Raw genomic sequence first — 18,261 nt, 5'->3', positions numbered from 1 at the left:
GAGGTGCCCTGAGCCCCGGGGTCCCATGGTCAGATTCACACCCATGTGCTCAGAGACTGTGCCCTAAGTCTAGACTCTTGGGTGCACCTTCAGAACCAGAATGCCATCCAAAGATGTCACTCTCCTGATGCGAGTGACGGGGGCTCTCAGAACCTTCCAGAAAGAAAATCAGCAGGGCTGGGACTTGACCGACTCTGGCGCCGTCCATCAAGGTGTGCCCGCAGGCCAGCTCAGGCCCTCGGTGGCCCCCGAGGGCTGGGCAGAGTTTATGAGCACAGGGTGTCCACAGGGGCCCAGAGCAGGCTGCCCGGCCCACACCCCATGCAGCCATCTGACGGGCGAGCGTGTGTTTCTGTTAAGCAACCGCCCCCTGTGTTTTAGTCTTAACTCCACACCTGCCTGTCGGGAGGCCCTTGTCTGGGTTTCTGGGTGGGGCTGGGTCTTCCTGGTGAGAAGCAGCAGGGCGGGTGTGGGCACCCTCTGGGCACTGCCCACCCTCAGTACCAGGTGGGTGACATGTCACACTCGGTCAGCCTCCTGCAGCTGTAGTGTCCCTTGGGTGTGCTGCTGACTGGCTACACCTCCATGCGGCACGTGGGTGTCCACACTTCACTAGTTGGCCGTTTAATATGCATGTTTTATTGAAGTCTGAGCTCCCCGGGCACGACTTGCTCACAGGAGGTCCTCCAAGAGCCTGAACCAATGTGGAAACTGAGGGCATGGGGCCCCCTCATGGGTGTGCTGGCCCCAACTCTTGTCGCCTTTCCTCCCACCCCCACCTTGGTTTCCCCAGAGACTTGGACGCTCGAGCCAAGAACGAGTGCTACTGCGCCACGTTCCGGCTGCCCAGGGACGAGCGCCTGGACGGCCACACGGGCTGCACCCTGTGGACCCCCTTCAACAAGCTGCACATCCCCGGCCAGATGTTCATCTCCAGCAACTACATCTGCTTCGCCAGCAAGGAGGAGGACGCCTGCCACCTCATCATACCCCTGCGTGAGGTGATCCCTAGGCCTGCGTCGGCTCTGCCCTGACTTGCAGGGCACCTGGCGAGGTCCCCAGCCCGCGCAGCCCCCTGGGGTTTGGTGACGGGCATACGGAGGGCACATGCCGGGTCAGCACCTCCCCAGGCACCCATCCTGTACGAAGCCCCACCAGGAGTGGGGTGCACTGGATGCCCCCTCAGGGGTCAGCTTGCCTAGTGGGGAGACGGGGGGGGCTTTGGACTGCCAGCAGAGTTCACAGTGGGACATAAGGACACTGCAGGAAGCACCCGCCTCCCTGGTCAGAGCCCAGTGGCCTCCTGCAGGTGAGTGTCCCTTAGTCCTGCCTTCCTGGGCGTTGCAGTTGGACTTTGGCAAAGCCCTGTTTTGACTGAGCTTCGAGGTCTCTGACCCTAGCCCCACCATGTCGCTCTCGGAGGCCCCATCGCTGTTCCTCTCCTGACACCTGCCGTGAGTGTGATTCAGGCTCCAGCAGAATCATGGAAGTCAGCTCTCACCTGTTAGGGGTGGGGGCAGCTGTCCCCTGTCAGGAGTAGGGGTCCGTTCTCACCAGGGGTGGGGGCAGCTGTCCCCTGTCAGGAGTAGGGGTCCGTTCTCACTCACCAGGGGTGGGGGCAGCTGTCCCCTGTCAGAGCAGGGGTCCGTTCTCACCTGTCAAGTAGAATGAGCTTTCCCCGGTCAGGTGTGGAGAGCAGCTCTCACTTGTCAGGTGTTTTTCTTCAGGTTTCTTGGGCTTCCGTGGTGGCTCTAGTAAACAAGGCCGTTTGTCCTGTGCTGCAGTAGAGGGCGGACAGTGAGGAAGAGCCTCCCTCGACCCCAGGCAGAACGCACTGAACCCGCAGTCAGGGTAGATCCCGGGCTCCCTTCCGCTTAACAGCCAAGCGGGGCAAACTGGCTGAGGGGCAGTGAGGTTCTTAAGTTATAACCCAAACCACAGTGCTTTCATTTTAGTTAAAACCCAGAGCAGTGTGATCTCCCTGGCGCTCGTACAGAACCCTCAAGCTGGGGGTGCGGCTGAGAACAGGTGTTGGGTAGTATGCTGCCTCGGTTTCCCCAAGGGACATCAGAGGCAAAGGGCTTAAAACAGCCCCAGCTCCAGGCTGAGGGGCTCAGAAGTGGCCCCTGACCCCACGCTGTCTTTTGGCGCTGGGCTTGACCAGGCCCTGAGGCCTGGGGGCTGGCTGTGGGGTCATCTTGGGCCCAGCCCCGTTCTTCTTGATGAGTCCTGACATTTCTGACAGCAGAGAACTCTGGCTGAGCCGGGAGGCAGGACCACCTTGCGCCCTCGGGATGGGGCTCTGCAGCTGGTCAGGGTGGAGGCCCCTGCCCTGCACTGACCGGTCCTCAGTGTCCCAGCTGGGGGGCTTCACAGGGGCTCCTCGCACAGAGCCAGCCACACTCGGGTGTCCACTGGGCTCTTGAATTTGCACTCCCAAACGTTCTCTCTTCATCCTCGCCTCCGGGAGCCACATCGCCTCCATTCACCTGCTCTGGTGAAAAGCGGGAGCCATTCTTGACTGTGACCTGGCCGCATTCGCACATCCTGACCACGGCACATCCTGCCCGTCCGCTCTCAGAGCACGCCCCTTCCTCTCCGCAGCCGCCACCTGGGACACCGCTGTCTGCTTGGGCTGGGTCCACACCGAAGGCTTTAGGGCCCTTCCTCCCCCAGCAGCCAGCATGATTTAAAGTTCTGCCCACCCTGTGTAGGCTGACCAGCGCCTTCTGTGGTTAGAGGAGCCCCCAGCTGCCTGCTGTGACCTGGGAGACCTTCCACCCCCACTCAGAGCTCAGCCTGCACACATGCATGTGCACACGTGTGTGCCCACACTCACACAAAAATACACCCCGTCCACCCCTGCCCACCTGCCCCAGGTTCTCCAGCCTTTCTTTGTCCATCAGGCCAGTCTGGCCCCTCAGGGTGGTTGCCGGCCTTCTCCCCAGCTCTTCATCTGGCTGTACCAGGTCTCAGCCCACTTGCTGCCTCCCCAGAGGTACCTTCAGCAAGAAACACCCAGGGGCCTCGCAGCTCGCCCTGTGGCCCCCACCACCCCAGGGGACCACGGCCACTAGCCTGCATGTCCACTCTCTCCCCCCAGCCCAGGCTGCAGGCTCTGCAGAGGCGCCCCCTGGAAGCCCTGCCCCGAAAGCGGGGCTGCTCACTGTGCTCTAGGGTGGGGCATCGCTGGCCATCTCGGGGAAGCGGAGCAGGGCCAGCAGCAGGCTCTGGCTTTGCATTCTGCATCCTGCATCCATCCTCATGACGGTCCTGCAGGGCCAGCGTGCTCACGCCTGTCGACAGGTGAAAACACACGGCTCAGACATGCACCTAACCCACATAGCAGCGAGCGGCAGAGCCAGAGTGTGAACTGGCCAGGCCCAGAGAGCCTCTCGTCCGGTACCCACACCACGCACGGGAGAGGACGACCTGAGCCCGCCACGCGCTCACCTTCACAAAACCATCCGGCTTTGCGTCCCAAGACACAGACCCTCAAGTGGTGTTTTTGCTTTCTCAGGTTACCATTGTTGAAAAAGCTGACAGCTCCAGTGTCCTGCCCAGTCCTCTGTCCATCAGCACCAAGAGCAAAATGACCTTCCTGTTCGCCAACCTGAAAGACCGCGACTTCTTGGTTCAGAGGATCTCTGACTTCCTCCAGAAAACGCCCTCCAAGCAGCTGGGCAGCAGCAGAGCTGGGAGAAAAGCCAGCGCCGTGGACCCGGCCCTAGAGGTGAGAGGGCCCCTCGGAGCAGTGCCTGGGGGGAAGGGCCCGAAGAGCCCGGGCAGCCCTGTGGTGCCTGCCAGGGGCCTTAGGTGGGGAGGGTCGGGAAACCTAACCCAGCCTCAGTCTCAGGTGTCCCGGCCACACTGCGGTGCCCAGGTCACAGCCTCTCTACCCAACTGCCCTGCAGTCCTCCTGAGCATCCCCCACCTGCGTCAAGTCCCGTTCCACGTAAGAGGCCGTTGCTGGCTGGACCAGCCACCTGCATCTCTGTCCCTTATCAACTGCTGCTGCACCGATAGCCGCCCTCTTTAGGCCTGTCCAGCTTGGGTTTATTTGCCTGGCCCTTGTCTCATCAATGTCTCTTACAGAGAAAGTCTCCCTTTTGAACACTTAACTGCAATCTCTTTACTCACCAACAATGTTAACAATAATTCTTTAACATCAATTACTTGTATTTACGTTTCCCCAAATGCGGGGGGTAAGTTTTACAGTTTAGTCATTTGAATTGAGGCACACATAGGTCATATATACATTACGATTGGTTGATATAATTCCTTTTCATCCGTAGGTTTCTGTTCCCATCTCTCACTCTTTTCTTTCTTTTTTCTTGCAGTATTTTGTTGAAAGAGTTGGGTCGTTTGTGCTGTAGAGTTTCTCACAGTCTGGTATACGCTGATTGCATCCCCTGGAGGCATTTAATGGATTCTTTTGTCCCCTATTTCCTCTAAGTTGGTGCTTGAGTAGTGAAATCCGGATCAGATTTGGGCTCAGTTGTTTGAGCTTTGTGGGGACAGGTCCACTTGTACGTGGGACTAAGGTGCTGTGTGCTTCCAGGAGGCACACAGCGCCTGGTCATCTTGTTAGTGCTGCTGCCGGTCATTGACAGGCACTGCCTGGATGATGCGTTAGGTAGTTCACCAGGGACTGCAGGATGGTGGCTCTGTGATTCTATCAGTCCTTCTGTTCACGAGATGGAATATGTCCATATAGAGGAACTGACCCCATCAACTGTGTGGTTACCCTGAGGCACAGTTCAAATAGAAAAGGCAGAATAAATCTTTTGTTCTTTCCTTTTATTCACCAGTTGTTAAAATGGTGAGTTGGTTTTCTAGTATTCTCCAAATGTGACCAATTTGGTTTTTATGTTTATTTTTTAGTAAAATTAGGAACTTACAGATTTAAACAACTTTAGTCCGTGAGTTACTATTCTCATTCCGTCTGTGACCAGAAGGGACTTATTCAGGGTGGCATCTGAGTCCTTTCAACACGACCCTGGCTGTTTGATAACTCCCTTGCTGCTTGGTAGGACAAGACGTGCGCTATTATCAGTCCGGACTTGTGAAAACACTTCATGACTAGGAGAGTCCGTATAAAAATCCGCACATCTGGCTGCTGTAGGAGAGTCAGCAGCCCTGGCATTGTAAGGCCCACATTCCCCCTGGGTGGCGCTGGAGCCGAGTGCTGGCATGTACCCTCTGGCTCCCCAGAACCCAATCTTTAAAAGTAAAGGCCCATGAAAGCCTTAAAATTTTCCACCCCTGTAATCGACGCTCTGTAAACTATTAAGTAAACTAAGAATGGACGGGAAGGGAGTGGGCAGAATCAGTGAGCATTGGAGACATTAAGAAAGGTTTCCTGGAGGAGGTGGGGCTGAATCTGGGATTTCAAGAAAGAGTGAGGTTGGATTGGGTGAAAAGGGACATGAGCAGGAACATTGAGGCCCAGCACCACGAATGACAGGGCCTGACCAGCCAGAGTCAGCGCAGACCTTGGCCCCTTCTGAGCACCTGCCATTCATTCATCTAGCACACTTTTCATCACGTTCCCGATAGGTGCCAGGGACTCTTCTAGGCACTAGGAATTTAGAGCACATTGGACAAAATGCATGCTGTCTTGGTGCTTATGTTCTAGTGAGACAGACTATAAGCAAATAAACATCCAAGATGTCAGGTGGCAGCAAGGGCCACGGATAAAAATAAAGCAGGATGAAGGGACCAGGAGTGCCAGGGGTGGGGGAGCTCTGACCAAGTGGTCTTTGAGCAGGAACTTGAAAGAAGTAAGAGAACAAGCCATGAGGTATCTGGGGAAAGGGGGTTCGAGGCAGAGCGAATGGCAGGTGCCAAGGCCGGGAGGCAGGCCTGAGCCTGGCACAGGCTGCTGTGATGAGAGGAGATTAGAGGGCGCGGGAAGCGGGATCATGCGAAGCCGCAGCCCTTGTAAGCACGTTAGCTTTGACTCTTAGTGAGGTGGGAGCCGGTGCAGAGTTTTGACTGGAGGAGGAACACAATCTATTTCTGTTTTAATAGAATTACTCTGGGCAGCAGGTTGAGAATGGAATAGAGGGGCAGCTGTCCAATACAGGAGCCACACGTGGCTGTCGAGCGCTCGAAAGGCAGCCAGTCCACACTGCAATGTGCTGTAAGCGTAAACTGCACCCCAGAGGCGGAAGAATTAGTGTGAAAAGGAGAATATAAAACATCTTGATAATTTCTCTATTGGTTGATTTCATGTTGAAATGATCATTTTTTTTACTATATTAAATAAATATATTATTAAATTTAACGTCACAATTTCCTTTATGTGTTTTAATGTGGCTACTAGAAAATCTTTGATTACATATGTGGCTCTCATTGCATTTCTGTAGAACAGAGCTGGACTAGAGAGTGACAAGAATAGAAGCAGAGACGATTGGAAGGCTGTCACAATGACCAGGGTGCAGATGGTAGGACCTTGGTTGAGGGTGGTGGCAGTGGAGTTGGTGAGAAGTGGTCAGATTCGAGATACATGTATTTTTTTTTTATTGTGGTAAAATACATATAACATAAAATTTAACATCATAACCATTTTTAAGAGTATAGTTCAGTGGACAACACTGGTTGTCCAGCCGTCACCACCAGAGCTTTTTTCATCTTGGAAAACTGAAACTCTGTACTCATTAAATACTAACTCCCCATTCCCCACCCCCTAACCCCCACCCGCAGCCCTTGGCAGCCAGCGTTCTGTTTTCCGTCTCTGTGAATTTGACTACTCTCAGCACCTCATGGAAGAGAAGTCATACGGTATTTATCCTTTTGCGCCTGGCTTCTTTCACTCAGCATAGTGTCCTTAGGGCTCATCTGCATGTAGAATGTGTCAGAATTTCCTTCCTTTTTAAGGCTGAATAATGTTCCATTGTGTGTACGTGTATATGTACACACCACATTTTGTTTAGCCATTCATCTTTTGATAGATACTTGGGCTGCTGTCACCTTTTGGCTGTTGTGAATAATGCTGCTATAAACATGGGTGTACAAATGTCTCTTCAAGACCCTGCTTTCACTTATTTTGGGGATATACCCAGCCATGGTATTGCTGGGTCAAAGGGTAGATCAGTGTCTGATATCTGCTGGATGGTCTTCCACAGTGGCTAGACCGCTACACGTTCCCATCGGCAGTGCAGAAGGGTTCCTTTCTCGCCATCCACACCAGCACTGCTGCTGTGGTTTTTCATAATGACGTTCTGGTGGATACGAAATGGTGCCTCATTGTGGTTTTGTTTGCATTTCCCCAGTGATTAGTGGCATCGAGGGTCTTTTCATGTCCTATTGGCCTTTTGTGTATCTTCTTTGGAGAAATGTCTGTTCAGGTCCTTTGTCTATTTTTTTAATCAGGTTGTTTTTGCTGTCAGGTTGGAGAAGTTCTGGATATTAACCTCTTATCAGATACATGGTTTGTAAGTGTTTTCTCCCACTCTGTGGATTGCCTTCTCACTCTGATGACTGTGTCCTTTGAAGCACATAAGTTTTTCATTTTTATGTAGTCAAGTTTGTTTTTCTTTCATGGCACTTTTGATTTCGTATCCAAGAAATAATTGCCAATCCAGCGTCATAGCTTTTCCTCTTTGTTTTGTTCTAAGAGTTTTACAGCTTTAACTGTTACATTTAGGTCTTGACTCCATTTTGAGTTAATTTTGTACATGGTATGAGACAGGCATCCAGCCTCATCATTTTACAAGTGGATATTGAGCTTTTCCAACACCAATTGTTATAAAAACTGTTTCCCACTGGATGGTCTTGGCATCCTTGTCAGAAACCGGTTGAACCCATACTCAAGGGTCTGTCCCGGGCTCTCGTCCTGTCCCGCTGGCCTGCATCCCCGTGCCAGCGTTGTGCTGCCTCAGCACTGTGGCGTTACAGTGAGTACATTTTTTAATTGGGTAATTCAAGAACCCCGACTTTATTCTATTTCTGGGATTGTTTTGGCTGTTTGGGGTCCCTTGAGATTCCATATGAATCTTAGGTAGATTTTTGTATTTCTGCAGAAGTCATTTGATAGCAATGGCACTGAATCTGCAGATCACTTTAGGTAATATTGACGTCTTAACGGTACTAAGTTTTCCAGTCCATGAACACAAGATTTCTTTCCATTTATTTGCACCTTTAATTTCTTGCGTCGGCGTTTTCTAGTTTCCAGCATACGAGTCTTTCACCTGCTTAGTTAAGTTTAGCCTCAAGCATTTTATTCTATTCGATCTTGTAAATAAAATCATTCTCTTAATTTGCTTTTAGGATTGTTCATTGTTAGTGTGCAGGATAGAGTCTGAAGGAAGATCTGAGAGAACTGATGGATTAGATGGAGGGTATGGGAGAAAGAGAGGGGTTTACAAAAACCTGTTGTTTTTGGCCTGAGGAACTTAGAAAATAGAACTGCCATTTAATGACACGAGGAAGAGCAGGTTTTGAAAGAGAAAGAGTTGGAAAGAATTCAGTTTGGATTTGAGGTCACGTATCATAAAAAGTAAGAACTGACTGCTGGAGATGGCAAGTGGAGGTCACGGCCTTGGCAAGGGTTGTTCAGTGGAAGGACAGGAAGAAAAGCCTGGTGGAGAGGCCTTCAACTGGGACAAGGTGGTGGTTATTAGGGTAGCTTTTCAAATCTTACCGAATTTTCCATAAAAATGCACAGAGCAACCTTAGGAGTAAAAGTTAAAAGCCCACAGACAGCATCTTCAGCTAAGCTAGATGAAAGGGTATCCCACAAACCCCAGGCCACAGACAGGTGGGACCAGACCACCAGCTGCAGCCCTACACTGCAGGTCCAGCGTCCGCAGCAGTGCCGAGGTCATGGAGGGAAGAGAAAAAGGGTTCTGACAGTCCTAAGAGCCAGAGTACCCAGAAATCACCAGAAATACCCCGACACGTACGCTGTCCTCAAAAGACTTCTCACTGAACAGAGACCTCAGCACGTGACTGAGAAACCACCAGTGAAACTGGGAGCACATTTCTCAGAATCCAGTTTATAAATGAGTTAACAACACAAAACATGGGAGTCCCCTGACAGCCTGAGGGAAGATCAGAGGACGCTGGGGCAGACCTGAAACACCCAAGGGAAACTCCCTTCCAGGGGAAAGAGCCCTCCCTGAGAAAAAAAGAGCTGCGACTGAGCAGGGCGGGAACCTTGGGGGGTGAAGAGGCGAAGCTTCTGACGCTGGAGGAGGCGGATCAGGAAGTCCTGGAGGGGGCTCCACAGGGAGATGCAGCAGCAGACAGACCCCCCCCCAAACTGTGCAGTGCAGACAGCCGCCCCGTGCATACAGCATCCTCCTGAACGTACAGAAGTCACGTCATGCAGACACGACAGCGGGAGGTTCTGATCGCACCCTATTCAAAGAGGAAAACGGGCCAGAAAACCCTCCACAGACAGACAGTGCACCAGGGTGGCGTCCCCCCAAAGCAGATGAAAACTGTACCCTAATATTCCAAAATGATCTAAAAAAACAATTAGAACAGTGATAGAAACTACTAAAAAATGATGTAAATACAAAATTTTTAGAAAGCTCAGGAACAAAGTGACTAGTCAACAGAAAAAAAATGTGAAAAGAGAGTTGACAGAAGTCAGGAAAGAATTAGAAAAAAATGCAGAAATATTTCAGAAACAAACATGTAAGCAAGAGCACAAGAATGAACAGACCCCACAGAAATTCCATTAAGGGAAAACAAGGAGGAGATTTGGGGTGGGAGTGGTGGGCAAGAGGGGAGTCCAATAAGAGAGATGAAAAATAGTCAGGAAGTGATAAGGAAGCCAGGCAGAGAAGGCCCAGCTTGTGTATGACGTAGGTCCCCAAGAAAGAGGAACACAGCCATGGGGTAACAACGGATGGCAACCACAATTTGAGAAGAGTCTTCTGAATGTAAAAGAAGACGTGCACCTGCCTGGTGGGAGGGCATGTTGGGCGCCTGGGAAAATCAGCACAGAGTGTTAGCTACTGAGACGTACTCTAGTAAAAACGATTGGACTTTAAAGATTAAAAAAAATTCTTTGGGGCAGCCAGTCAAAAAAAGGCCCAGTCATTTATGAAGGGATGACATTCAGAGAGGCATCAGACTTTCTGATGGCAACACTTGGTGCAAACAGAGTAACATTTTTAAGATACATGGTAAAGAAGCTGTGACCCCAGGATTTTCTGTCTGGCAAACTGACGTTCCAGTGTGAGGGCCTCAGGCCGTGAGGAGCGTGCAGGGACTCAGGGCAGCTGCCAGCTTTCTCAGACAACCATGGAGGGACTGGAGAGGCTCTACCAGGTCTGGGGGAGCACTGAACGTATTTAACTGTAGAAATAAGGTGACAGCAGGGTTACGGGTGACAAGTCATGTGTAACTGTGCATGCTCTGAGCAGGGGGAGAGAGCATGGTGACAACATGAGACGAGAAGGTATGGAAGGTGGGGTAGGCTCGCTGACCGCCCTGTTAGCTGAGGGCAAAAAGGTACCCCTTTAAGTTGCATGTTAGCGGGGGAGGGGAGGGGGTAAGGGCGGGGCTGCTTGTGAACTTCAGTGCTGCCCATGGGAGGGGATCTGTTGTCCAAAAAGAGGGGGCCCAGGGTACTAGATAAAGACACTATATAAAAGTAACTTAGAACATAAACATACACTTTCTGACCCTTAACCGAGGAAAAAACGTGAGAAGGGGAAAGGATACACCTGAGTTTAAGCCACTCTTTCACGAAATTGTGTAAAAAGGCTCACAGGGGTCCCTTTGGGGGTGACTTTGTCACTGGAGTGTGGCGTGGTCACTCTGAAGTGCGTGCGTCTGAGGCGTACAGCTCAGTGCTCTTCCACAGGGCGAGCACGGCGTGTGAGCGCCGTCCGCTGCAGAACAGGGAGGGCTTGTAGGGGCTACTGCGTGAGTCTGTGCTGATGGCAGTGAGTCCAGTGGAGGGGGGCAGCTGCCAGAAGAAAGTCCGAGAGGTGAGGGAGGCGGGATCTTGGGCGAGTGTGGAGGGAGGGTTGGGCCCGGCGTGCACGGCCGCAGATGCGGGAGGGTGAGCCGGTGGGGGTGGCTGTGGACGGCCCTCAGCTCCTGCTTCCGCTTGCTGGGACCTGGACTAGGAAAATGTGGCGTTCCCAGGCAGCATGGGCCCCGGGAGCTCACCATCACCCCACCTGTCTCACCTGTCTCACCTGTCTGACATGAAGGGCGGTTTATTCCTTGAGGTCACATCCTCAAGTCAGCCTCCTTTCTGGCACTGAGGGTTTTGACTGTCTGCCGTGCTATGCAGCCTCCAAGTCCATCTGTGTCCTGGTCCCTGTGGGGAACCTCGGGCCAGAAGCAGAATCTCTACACCAGAGTTCCGTCGGTCGAGACTGGGGCGGGCCCCTAGATTAGGGCAGTTTGTAATGAAAATGTATTTCAGTCGATCTGAAATCCATTTTGAAAACCCCAGCCTGGCACAAAGGGGTGGGACTGGATGAGAACCTAGCAGAGTCTCTTTTTTTTCCTGTTGTCTCTTTTTATTAAAAATGCTTTTACTGAGGTAAAATTGACATACAGTATGTTGTGCCTATGGAAAGAGTACAGTTTGATGAGTCAACAGGGATTCCCTGTGAAGCCCTCATAGCCGGGCTGTGGGAACACAGAGAAGGTGGAGTGCTGGGGGGTGTGCCCAGCACCCCTGCCCTTCCCCGGATAGGACCGCAGCCAGTGGGATCAGAGCTGACAGGCACGAGGGTAGAAACCCTGCTCGGGCTGGAGCACTCAGAGGGGAGCCCCCCGGCTCACGAAGCCAAGAAGTGCACGCAGTCAGCGGCCTGTCGTCAGAGCTGGCCTCTCTCCACTAGACCTGGCTTGCGTCCAGGAGAGCGTCATCGCCGGGGCATGTGTGGCACCAGGATGGTGGCAGCAGCCCCTGCATCCTCCTTGAGTCATCCCGACATTCCGTGCAGAGTGGCCGACACCATCACCCCAGGCCTCAGCAGACCCCACAAAGTGTGAGGCCAAGAGTGGAGAGAGACGTGATGTGCCCCCAGATAAAAACGGGGAGCTGCGCAGGCAGAAGGGGAAGTAGATCCCAGGGAGCCGGTGACCAGTGTTCCCCCAAGAGCAGCGCTGTTCCCGCCCTTGGGCCCTTGGGGAGGGGCTGAGAGCAGAGCAGGGTGGGCGCTGACTCACCTGGCCCCGGGCCGGGGCACAGGCTCCCTGCACAGGCCGTTGCCCACGGCGGCGAGCTCACCTTGAAGTCAGGTGCCGGCAGGCAGAACACAGTCCACAGGCGGGGGCCAGATATATGCCGTCACCCACAGTGTTCCTGAAGGGTCACAGATGCCAGGCTGGGTGAGGGCTGGGGGCAGGGCTTCCAGAAAGCCAGGGGAAGAGCCTCTAGGGCTGAGGCTAGCTGTAAGGCTGTTAGGGCTTCCTTGTAGACCTTTGCCCCTGAGGCAAGTGCCAGCACCATTTTGCCCCTAGATGCGCTCCCAGAACCACCCAGCATCCTTGTCTCTTGCCCCGTGGCCCTCTGTGCCATGGGAAAGCAGCTTCCCAGGCTCCTGCACTGGGGAGGGGCCTGCAGCACACGTGGTCCGTGGGCAGGGCCCCTCCGCACACACCCATCCTAGGTCTGTGTCTTTTATCTTCGCCTCCCGAAGCCCCAGCAGCCTGCTGGGAGCGTGGCAGACGGTTGAGGAGAAACCCGGTCTAGGGCTGCTCGAGTTGCCGGAGCAAAGAGGTGGGGTGGCTGAGAGGTGTGTGGCTGCTGTGGACCACACCACGCACCAGGCACGTGGGCCACAGGGAGGAAGGCGGACATGCGGGGAGGCTTGAGGGAGGGCCTGGGAGCCCCTTCTTCAAGGGGCCCTTGAGAGCACAGTGGACAGGTAGCCTGCGGAGCAGAGGACAGGAGAGAGGACTCCTTCCCTCACTCAGCAGTCACTGGGGGCACGGGCAGGAGGAGTGGCCTCAGGACTGTCGATCTGGAAAGGGCGGGGCAGGCTGCCGGCTGGGGACCTGCTGGGTGAGCAGACCCCGATGTCGCCCCAGCCTCTGCTCCGCTTTCTCCACACGGCTCTGCACTTGGGCTCCTGAGGGGGCCCCACAGCTCCTTCCCAGCAGCCCCAGCCTGAGCCCATCACTGGGCAGGCCCGTGGGGCCGCACTACAGCGGCTTGCGGTCTGAGGATGTCCCAAAACTCAGTCAAAGCTGACACCACCAGCAGCTGTCTCTACAGGGGTTGGCAGGGTCTGCACCCTAGAGGCTGGAGGAGAGAAGGTGCCCCAGGGAGCACCCGCCAGCGCTGCCAGTCAAGTCCTTGTAGGGGACAGAGTTCAGGAGGGGACGCATGGAGCTGTCTCCTTGGGGTTTCTTCTCTCCTGGCCCTGACCTCACAGAGAGAGGGCCTGACAGGGCAGGCACAGACCCCATCCCTGTAAGACACCAGCCAGTGTGCTGGCCTTGGTGAAGGAGGGTGGGTGTCCACTGGACAGCGAGGAGACGGGGCTGGGCTGCAGCACGCCACCCCACAGGCAGCGGTCCCACACTGTGACTGATGAACCCCTCATTCTGGGCAGCTCGCTCACTCGGCGTCTTCTCTCCCCTGTTGTGTTTCCCAGTCTCCCCCAGCTTCTCAGGATGTGTCAGAGCAGCCCGCCAGCCCGACCTCTCCCCTCGATGGCCACCAGAGCTCCCGCGCACAGGATGCTCCAACCGCTTCCCAGGGCCTGCTCAAACTCTTCCAGAGAAACGCGCCCGTGGAGGACCTGGGAGCCAAGGGGGTACGCCCAGACTTGGGGCTCCACCCCGACGCAGGCCCAGGCCTGGGGGGGGTCGGGGTCAGGGCCAGGCTGCGGCCCTTGGGTGACGATGGGCAGCACGCAGGGCCTCCCTGCCTGGCCTGTTCAGTAGTGCTGGTCACGGGCTCCAGCCTCTGCAAGGAGTCCCATGTCCCCCACACCTGAGGGGTGTGGTGTGTGCAGCCCAGCCTGGGCTCATGGGTTTTTCGCCACAAGCCCTTGGAGGAGAGGCAGAGGCCCCGACACCCGGCGTCGGCACCCCGGGTCACACCCACAGAGCCCCCGTTTGCTGCTCCCCCAGGCCAAGGAGAAGATGAAGGAGGAGTCTTGGAACATCCACTTCTTTGAGTACGGGCGCGGCATGTGCATGTACCGCACGGCCAGGACACGGGAGCTGGTGCTGAAGGGCATCCCCGAGAGCCTCCGCGGGGAGCTGTGGCTCCTCTTCTCTGGTGAGCTGCCCCGGCCTCCAGCTGGGAGCCTGGCTGGCCCTCCTGCCATGGCCAGGCAGGAGCTGTCAGCCTTTACAGGGAGGAAATGGGGCTCCAGCTGTGACAGGGCTTGTTTGGGCCCACGCCAGGAGGGGTGTCCCGGGGAGCAGACACCAAGGGCGTGGCACTGTCACCGTCGCCGGGCAGCGCCCTCCCACCCTCAGGAGGAGGCCTGCTCCCCTTGGGACAGGCTCTGACAGCATTCACGCCCTTGGCTGCTTGGAGGGTTTCAGGAGGGGGGCACGTCAGCTGCTCATACTTGGGTGGAGTGACTCCCAGGACAGTCACCAGGGAAACTGCCTGGCACCTTGTCACTTGGCCCCAAAGTGCCGCTTCTCTGCGGTGCATTGACGTCTCCACCCTGCCGTCATCGCCCTCAAAGTCCCGCGAGGGCAGTGAGTGAGAAACAGCTACCAGCTGTGTCTCCACAGGGGCCTGGAACGAGATGGTGACTCACCCCGGCTACTACGCTGAGCTGGTGGAGAAGTCCACGGGGAAGTACAGCCTGGCCACGGAGGAGATCGAGCGGGACCTGCACCGCTCCATGCCTGAGCACCCCGCCTTCCAGAACGAGCTCGGGATCGCCGCGCTCCGGCGGGTGCTGACTGCCTACGCATTCCGAAACCCCACCATCGGCTACTGCCAGGTACACGGGGCTTAGCGGGGTCCAGAGGCAGCATCTCCCACCAGAGACGCGCAGAAGCAGCTCCCCCGGCCCTGGGTCTGAATGATGGCCTCACACACCTGAGCTGTGCCCTGCTCCCCAGGAACGTCCCGACCACAGAAAAAGATGAAGTTACAAGCAACGTTAATTGCTCACCTCATCCCCGTGCCACATACTAAGTTGTCATCTATGTGCTTCTGGTCTAGGTCCTGAGGCATTTCATTGTGTTGTGCGTGGTAAAATACATGCAGCCTAAAACTTAGCATCTTAATCATGTTAAGTGTGCAGTTCAGTAGCACCAGGCGTGTCATTGCACCGCCATCCCCACCGTCCATCTCCAGAACCCTTTTCATCTTTCAAAACAGAAATTGTACCCATTCAACAGCTCCTCTGGTTACCCTTGGCAACCACCGTTATCCTTTCTGTCTCTGTGGTTTTGACTGCTCTAAGGACCTCATAAAAGTGGAATCATGCAGCATTTATCTTTTTTGTGACTGGCTTCTTTCATTGGCATAATGTCCTCAAGCCTCATCCATGTTGTAGCCTGTGTCAAAATGTCCTTCCTTTTATGGCTGAATAATATTCCATTGTATGTATACACCACGTTTTGTTTAGCCATTCATCAATGGCCACAGGTTGCTTCCACATTTTGGCTGTTGTGACTAACACTGCTGTGAGCATGGGTGTACAAAATCTGTTCCAAACCCTGTTTTCAGTTCTTTTGGGCGTATACCCAAAAGTGGAATTGCTGGATCATATGGTAATTTATATTTAATTTTTTGAGGAATTATCAACATTTTCCACAAGAGCTGTACCATTTTACATTTCCACCCACAATGCGTAAGAGTTCTGATTTCTCCCCACCCTCACCAGCATTTTTTATTTTCTGTTTTTTTGATGATCACCCGAATGGTATGAGATGGCATCTCGTTGTGGTTTTGATTTGTGTTTCTGGGGGCATTTGATTTTAAATCTAGTGGGCATTTTCCTGGCCAGGTCAGATGATTGTCTGTTTCCCTTTGACTGTGTCTGGAGTTCAGGGAAATCACCATCTGTAGGACAAATTACCAGTGTGTGGAAAATCAGTGTGCTGGCTGTAAATAATTTTTAAGATAATTTGCCACCATTGAAGCTTTTTCTTACAAGCCTTGGTATCAGCCCAGGCTGTGCGTGATCCCTGGTTGGCCATGGCCTCCCTGCAGCGTGTGGCCGCCACCTGCAGCTGCGCACACATCCTCCTGGCCCTCGGCCACACCTGTGTCGCCAGACACCACTTAAAAGAAGTGCCTCGCCTTCTCGGGCGTCTGCGTGCCTGCCAGCCCAATTTGCAGAACCTGGCTGACCGTTTTGGTCAAATTGATTTCCTGCAAATTGCCTCTTGGCAGATTGCCTGGAGTTGGACCGGGCAGTTTTTGTCGCCAGGCTTGCTTGTAGCGCAAGGCTGCACGGGCCCCTTGGGAAGGGACAGCTCCTCTCACCGTCTCTGTGCCCACAGGCCATGAACATCGTCACCTCGGTGCTCCTGCTCTATGGCAGCGAGGAGGAGGCCTTCTGGCTGCTGGTGGCCCTCTGTGAGCGGATGCTGCCCGACTACTACAACACCAGGGTGGTGGGTGAGTGCCTGAGGCCGGCGGCCCCCCCTGGGGGCAGCGGGCCTCCCTGGGCCCGGCCTGCGCTGGGCATGCCCCACAGGAGAGCGCCTGGAGGCCCCGCAGCCTTGTTGCGGGTGGCAGACAGCCACGGTCCCCACCCTGCAGGCCGTGGAACTGGACCTCACACGGCCAGAAAGTGGAGAGCCAGACACAGGCCTCTGCCAGCCTGCCCAGACTTGATGCTGGTTCCCTGGGAGTTGCTGCCAGCGAGAGGGGATGGTACACATTCAGCAGTTTTCACAAGTTAGCTTGGGGCCTAAATTCACAGCCACCTAATTCTCCTTAAACATTTTTTTTAAACAGGGTTTTTTTGTGTGGGGGAGAAGGTAATTAAGTTTATTTACTTATTTATTTATTTATTTATTTATTTATTTTTTTGATGGCAGTACTGGGGATTGAACCCAGGACCTTGTGCATGCTAGGCATGCACTCTACCACTGAGCTATACCCTCCCCGCTCTTGAAACATTTTTATTGTAGAAAATTTCCAACATCACAGCTAGAACATGCAGTACACCCCTATATCAACTGTTAAGAACTTACGGCAAGTTGAACCTGTGTTGTTAGATGGAAATACATTTGGAACATTTGATTACATATACAGTTACGTCTGTTAGTGTAAAATGTCCTTCCCCTACAGTTTTTTTGGGGGGTTTCTACTCTTGGGGTCCTTTGGAATTACATCTATTCACAAACTTCAGGTCAGGGCACATACAAGCTACTGATGCCACTGTTTACTTCTGATGCCCTAGAGAGACATGTGTATGTCCCAGAAAGAAAACCCAAGTATAGTGGAAGAAATCGTTCTTTTCACACAATGGTTTGGAAACTGTAAAAAGGAAACTTACAGGGTTTTTTTCTTTCTTGTTTTCTCCACCCCACCTGCCCCCTCCAGCCCTCCGTTGTAAGCAGAGCTGACCGGGGACAGGGTCAACTTCCTGCACCCTCAGACCCTGGGCTCCCACACGAGAGCCTGCCTGAGCCAAGGGTGTGAGTTCACCATTCAGACTCCTTCGTCCTCTCCGTAGGGGCCCTGGTGGACCAAGGCATCTTTGAAGAGCTCACAAGAGACTTTCTGCCCCAGCTCTCCGAGAAGATGCAGGACCTGGGGGTGATTTCCAGCATCTCACTCTCCTGGTTCCTGACCCTCTTCCTCAGTGTCATGCCCTTCGAGAGTGCCGTGGTCATTGTTGACTGCTTCTTCTACGAGGGCATCAAGGTGATCCTGCAGGTGGCCTTGGCTGTCCTGGATGCCAACATGGAGCAGCTGCTGGGCTGCAGCGACGAGGGCGAGGCCATGACCGTTCTGGGCAGGTAACCGAGCCGGCCTCCTTCCTCCTGCAGGGGAGCTGGCCAACGCTCCCACGGACGGCAGGGCCTGACCCCACCCCACGCATTCCTCAGTCAGCATCCTGGGACTGTGCCCACCAGGTGCCCAGAAAGGGCTAGACCTGGGGACACACCAGGGGGCAGGAGAGAGCCTCCTTCCTGGTAGGCACTGGAGTGGTAGCAAGTGCTAGGAGAACAGGTCTGGGCCAGAGCACACGGGCCTGGAGGGCCTGGTGGGCAGGAGGTGACTGGGACAGCAGGGCCTCCCGCCTCTAGTGAAGGCCGGTGTCTGTTATCCCACAGAACAGTCTGGCCGTGCCTTCCCCAGCTCAGCAGCATTGCTCCCTAGATGGGGGGCCT

The 18,261-nt window shown here is 54.2% G+C and overlaps 1 protein-coding gene across 2 annotated transcripts in view; it reads left to right on the top strand.

Annotated features, from left to right (window-relative positions):
• TBC1D9B (TBC1 domain family member 9B) overlaps nucleotides 1-18,261 on the top strand; it is a 40,539-nt gene that overhangs the window by 10,603 nt on the left and 11,675 nt on the right. For both annotated transcript variants that reach the window (XM_031437984.2, XM_031437985.2), the window contains exons 6-12: nucleotides 794-1,001; nucleotides 3,521-3,733; nucleotides 13,587-13,748; nucleotides 14,068-14,218; nucleotides 14,689-14,903; nucleotides 16,417-16,534; nucleotides 17,601-17,886. In XM_031437984.2, the coding sequence (XP_031293844.2) occupies nucleotides 794-1,001; nucleotides 3,521-3,733; nucleotides 13,587-13,748; nucleotides 14,068-14,218; nucleotides 14,689-14,903; nucleotides 16,417-16,534; nucleotides 17,601-17,886 (1,353 nt within the window). The remainder of the gene's footprint in view (nucleotides 1-793; nucleotides 1,002-3,520; nucleotides 3,734-13,586; nucleotides 13,749-14,067; nucleotides 14,219-14,688; nucleotides 14,904-16,416; nucleotides 16,535-17,600; nucleotides 17,887-18,261) is intronic.

Source organism: Camelus dromedarius, chromosome 27, assembly GCF_036321535.1.
Source record: "Camelus dromedarius isolate mCamDro1 chromosome 27, mCamDro1.pat, whole genome shotgun sequence".
NCBI lineage: Eukaryota > Metazoa > Chordata > Mammalia > Artiodactyla > Camelidae > Camelus > Camelus dromedarius.
Note: the sequence above shows the minus strand (reverse complement) of the source record. Positions and strands in the feature narration are given on the sequence as shown.